Source organism: Octodon degus, unplaced genomic scaffold (genome assembly GCF_000260255.1).
Source record: "Octodon degus isolate 3935 unplaced genomic scaffold, OctDeg1.0 scaffold00041, whole genome shotgun sequence".
Classification (NCBI taxonomy): Eukaryota; Metazoa; Chordata; class Mammalia; order Rodentia; family Octodontidae; genus Octodon; species Octodon degus.
Window position 1 is genome coordinate 4,821,137 of NW_004524617.1, and position 5,807 is coordinate 4,826,943.

At 41.1% G+C, this 5,807-nt stretch overlaps 1 protein-coding gene across 1 annotated transcript in view; it reads right to left on the reverse strand.

Annotated features, from left to right (window-relative positions):
* LOC101588346 (melanoma-associated antigen B6-like) overlaps positions 1 to 5,807 on the reverse strand; it is a 50,709-nt gene that overhangs the window by 1,727 nt on the left and 43,175 nt on the right. Inside the window, exon 4 of the mRNA XM_023715411.1 lies at positions 38 to 1,130. Within this exon, the coding sequence (XP_023571179.1) occupies positions 38 to 1,096 (1,059 nt within the window). The 5' untranslated portion in view covers positions 1,097 to 1,130. The remainder of the gene's footprint in view (positions 1 to 37; positions 1,131 to 5,807) is intronic.

The window sequence follows — 5,807 nt, forward strand, 5'->3', positions numbered from 1 at the left end:
TCTGTGGCTGAGAAGCAGAATCGGTCTCAGGAGTAACCTGAGCAGGACGAGATGAAGAGCGTAAGTTTCTCTTCATAGCAGTAGCCTGAACTTTCAAAGTTCTGGCCATCTTGGTGAGGGCCTTTTCTTCTTTCTTAGTCTTGCATTTTGCTTCTTTTTCTGATGTTATGTTTGAGTCATCTGTGGCTTTATTGGTAGAAACCTCTTCCTGAGATCCCTCTGGAGGGCTCTGTGACTGAGAACTGGATTCTGTGTCAGGAGTAAGCTCTGCAGGAGATGAAGAGCGTAACTTTCTCTTCTTGGTAGCAGCAGCCTGAACTTTCAAAGTTCTGGCCACCTTGGTGATAACCTTCTCCTTCTTCGTGGTTTTGGCTTTTCCTGCTTTTTCTGATCTCAGGGTTGATAAATGTGAAGCTTTACTGGTAGAAACCTCTCCCTGAGATCCCTCTGGAGGGCTCTGTGACTGACAACTGGAATCTGTGTCAGGAGTAAACTCTGCAGGAAGAGATGAGGAGCGTAATACTCTCTTCTTGGTACCAGGCGCCTGAACATTCAAAGTTCTGGCCATCTTGCTGAGAGCCTTTTGGTTTTTCTTAGTTTTGGCTTTTTCTGCGTTTTCTGATTTTAGGTTTGATTCATGTGTAGTTTTACTGGTAGAAATTTCTCCCTGAGATCCCCCTGGAGGGCTCTGTGACTGAGAAGCAGAATCGGTCTCCGTAGTAACCTGTGTAGGAGGAGTTGAAGAGCCTAACTTTCTCTTCTTGGTAGCAGTAGCCTGAACTTCCACAATTCTTGCCATCTTGGTGAGAGCCTTTTGTTTTTTCTTACTTTTGGATTTTCCTGCTTTTTCTGATCTTATGTTTGATTCATGTGTAGCTTTGGTGCTACAGACTTCTTGCTGAGATCCCTCTGGAGGGCTTTGTGCCTGAGAAGTAGAACCTATTTGAGTGGTAACCCCTGCAGAAAAAGAAGATAAAGAGCGTAATAGTCTCTTCTTTGTAGGAATGCACTGAGCTTCCTGCATTACCTGGGTGTCCCCTACACCCAGGCAGACTTTCTCAGCAGTAGGAAGCTTTCTCTTTTGCTGCCTATGCATGATGAATGTGCAGGAGATCTGGTGATGCAGGCACCTGGGGGAGAAAGAAAAACAGATCATAAGCACCTCTGGCTCAGATACCTCCCTGGCTTAGTAAAAGTCTCTCTGTAGTTCCACCTGTGACCCTTGTGGTAGGAAGCAACTGGGTAGCTTTTCTCATTAGCCTGCTCTCTGAAACCCAGTGGACATATTTGATTGTGCCCCCAGCAATTACTGAGGAGCCCTTTCCAGTGTGCACTGGATATGAAAATAGAGGCGGCAGTTCTTGTTCTGAGAGCCCAGCTTCTTCTCTGGACTATAAGGCCTTCTCTTGTCACACTGCAGACCACATAACTGAGCTTTAACAGTACCTGGGCTCCTTCATGTGGACAACAGTATATTTGACACCTGCAGGCCAATTTTGCTTTTCCTGGAAGCAATGTAGTGTTGTTTAAAATCCTTTCAGTCTTTCACTCTAGACAGGGTTTACTAGGCTATGAACTCCTGGCAGTCTTCCAGAACACGGGTGTGTTGAGGCCATCAGTCCTAACTCATGGCCCTTCCCGTGGGGCCAGATATTACTTGGTAGAACTTCTCAAGTGGATCTGATGGCCCTCACCGCATTAATGAACACCATCACATGCTATGCTTTTCTCATACATGTGACCCCCACTGCTGGTTTCCCCAGGCATACAAGACCTGCAGAGCTCTCTTACATTTTCCCCGTTTTGATAGGAGAGTAGTTGTAGTGGTCCTTATTAAGGACAACCACAGAGATTCTGCAGGGATCTAATATGCTCTTTTACCCTACCTGGATCAGACAGTTTGTCCAACCTTCCTGTTGCTAAGTGAAAAAAAGCCAACATAGAGTGACAGATTTTCTTGGCATTCTTCATGCCCAGAGAAGCATATATATGCATGTGATTCCCTGTTTTAGAGTTGATGGTTCCCCTTCCTCTCAGTGAAAGCTATTACTTTGCCATCTCCTATCACTGTGGATATCTCCCTAGGCTAACCTCTTCAGGCATGCTCAGACAAGGTCATTGTAAAGATCGACAGCTCCCTTATATCAGTGTCCTTGCTTGGAGTCTCAGAAAGAAGAGCATGCAAGTGTTTTTTGTTTGTTTGTTTGTTTGTTTGTGCTGTAACTTCCTTTTGGGACTGATCATTTCTTTAACATTCAGGGCCATAAACATGCCTCCTCTTAGGGTACAATGTCCTCTAGCTCATGAGTCTTACCAGTTGATTTACACCAAAGCCTTCTAATCCCTGATATTTTCTAGAAAATATCGAGTTTGAAAGTTTAAGTATAATGAATGGAGAATGGTATTTTCAGCACAAAATCAGGGCTCTAACCTTGAGACATGTCTTGGCAATTTTCTTTACCAACAGCACACGAGAGTCCCTCACAGCCTAATGACTTCACCCAGTGAATTGATCACACCCACGAAACCAATGTCCAAGGTCTCCCTGGATTCAAGCCAGGGGCGAGTTCCTATGAAATTGGCCCATTTTCTAGTCAGCACACTCTATGTCCTCACCAGTATGTTTTCTATCACCAGAGTTCCCTCTCTTTCCTGACTAGAGCCACACATCAGCAAAGCGAATGCTCAGCTATCTATTTCATTATATGGATCATTCTGACTCATTCTGCATGGAGCCCCATGCTTACAACTCCCAGGGCTGAAAGCTGGGACATGCTCTGTGTACACTGCCACTTTGAGACCTAGTATCTCACCAACAGACACTATTTATTATCAGCCTCCATTATTGCCCACCACCTCTTGCTCCATGCCTAGAACTCTACTCATGTTAAGGCCCTTGCCACTCTGAGGTTGCCCTTGTGGAAAACCATTATGTAAGTCACTCTAAACTATAAGGGTGGTAAATAGGTACAGAATGTTAAAATTTGAAAATAAAATCACATCAAGACATATTCCCACTAATCCCTCATCAAATTATTCCCCAATGTTTAGATCACACATCCCTTTTGCCACTATCAGAAGTAGTTCTGAGAATCCTGTTTGTTGTTATGAGGCACAATCAAAATACAATGAACGCCATGCATGGCTCACTGACATCCAGTGTGAAGCAGAGGAGTGAAACTATGAGAGCATGAAGACCATTCAGGACACACCAAGTTCAGTGGACCTGGAGACCTGAGGGCCTTTGTAAGAGAACATGACAGGAGAATGTTTTGAATTGGCAGAACATCCAGCACCCATAACAGCACAACTAAAGTGTGTCCTTTTTTCAACAAGTGTATTCAATGCCAGTACCAGAATTTTGAGGGAAACCAATGGCAATCTGTTCTGTCCTAGAAGAATTTTGTTTTATTATTTAAGCAATTCTTTGGTTTTCTTTTTATAGTTGTTTGTATTATTAGGGCTGCCAGTCTAGAACTTCTAAGATCTAGGGCTACTTTGTGAAAATTCAAAGTACAATATTTGGAGTTTCATGTTGAAATCAGCAGGGGTAAAGAGGCAAACTGGAAAATCAGGAAGGGTTCTGAAATTGCCTGCTTTAGGCTGAGTTCCTTCTGCTCAAAATGAGTCTTGTTCTTGCTACATACAACTAACTGTATGGGGCCACCTATAGCAATGGAAAGTATTGTGCTTTATATCAGAATCTAGTGGTTTAAATCTTAACTATTCTCCAGCCTGATCCACCACTGTGCAGAATCTCTGATATTTAACCAAATGAGGGGCACCACAGTCTTAGGAGGACATATGAAATTATAATTTAGAAATAGCACTGATGATAAGGAGGGATCTAGATTTGGAAACATGAGGTTGTCACTAAGTAGGACAAGAAATAGTGGAAAAAATTATAGTATGTTTAGGGAGAATAATGAGTTTGTGTTTTTTTATACTGAGCTTGCAATAGTATAGAAATAATTACAATTGAAATGGTCTAGAGGTGTAATATTTATGTCCAGATTTGTTATAATTTGTTTCAGAGTTAGAATCACACAGTTAATCCTTAGTACTGCAGGACCAGATGAAGCTATATGGCTATAATTATAGAGAAAAAAGGTTAGGAATTTAAATATGGGAAACTGCAGAACACATGTGTTAGTGGTTGAAAGGAAAAGGAAAAATCTATAGAGGCTATAAAGAAGAGTATGATGCACAAGAAAAGAACTATGTCAAAATAGTACCTTCAAAACTATACAGGAGGCCTGAGGAGATAGCTCAGTAGAATAAGCGCTTGCCTGGCAAGCACAGGGTCCTGAGTTCAATCCCCGGTACCGCAAAAACCAAAAAAACCCCAACCCAAACCAAACCAAACCAAACCAAACCAAAACAGAAATCATGCAGAGATCACGTAACTCTCAACAATTACAGCTTAATACTGCACATGTTTGGCATATGGAAAGCTCCATATCTTGCAACTTTTGTACTGAAACAGGAACATATCATTATTTCTAACCAAAAGATGGGAAGTGTCAGATGTGGGAATGCCTATCAACCTGAGCTCCACAGCGATAATGGATGACAAATCCTTAACTCTCTCCTCCAGCACTGGTATGTACTGAACAGGTCATGCCATCCAGAAAATGAACCTCTTCTATGATAAGATACTGATATTTGTGGTTTAAATTGTCACGCTTGGGAAACATAAACTCTTGACTAATGATAAATGTAAAACAGTAGCTTGTTTAGCAAAGTTGTGCACAGTCATAACTGTGTTATATACCACATATTCAGAAAAGAGATTTATAAGTGATTCACAAATGTAGAATAATTGTGCCAACCATTCCACATATTTTAGGGCTTTTAAGTTAGAGCAGTTTTGTGGCACTCTGCATTGTCCCCTTGATTAAACTAGATCATGTGTGCATCAAATCAAGACAAGAAAGAGTTAATTTGGAAATTGACGTTCCAACATACATAAACAACGTAATGCATGTGTTTTAAAGTTTGACTTGAACCATTGTGAAGTTATAAATGAAAAGTGAGTTACCTTGCTTTAATGCATTGAAAATTTAAGAAATCCACCTAACTTTAGTAAACAGTAGATTCTAGATATAAACAGTAAGTTATTGCTTCTGGACTTCTCAGGTTTTAAGTACTGCATTTGTCATTTAGACTGCCTGAGATAAATATGCTCCATGAACTATATAAAATCTATGAACTGTAAGTGATTTATACACTGATGTACTATTCTTCATTAACATGCCTCTTAGGCTATTGACTGGATCTGAAAACACAATACTATAGACTGGGGAATTTGAGAAGACAATACATTTATTTTAGCTTATGTTTGTTTCTGAAAATCTAAGGTCCACATCTGCTCATTTCTTTTTGCCATTAGAATCCTAAGACAGCACAGGTCATCACATGACTAGAGACATAAGCAAGTGAACAGGTGTGTGTGTGTGTGTGTGTGTGTGTGTGTGTGTGTGTGTGTACATGTTCTGGCTTTGATCTGTTCATATAAAGTCACAATATAGCCATGGAGGTTTCATCCTGTCAGTTTTATCATATCAACATTTAAATTTGTCCTGTTTGAAGACTTCAGAATGGGGATTAAACTTTAACATGAAAGCCAAAAGGTGCTAATTTGAGGGCTGGGGAAATAGCTCAGTAGAATAAGTGCCTGCTTAGCAAGCACAAGGGCCTGAGTTCAGTCCCCGGCACTGGGAAAAAAAAAGATGCCCATGTGTCAAACTATGACATTTGCTAGAGAGAGAGAGAGAGAGAGAGAGAGAGAGAGAGAGAGAGAGAGA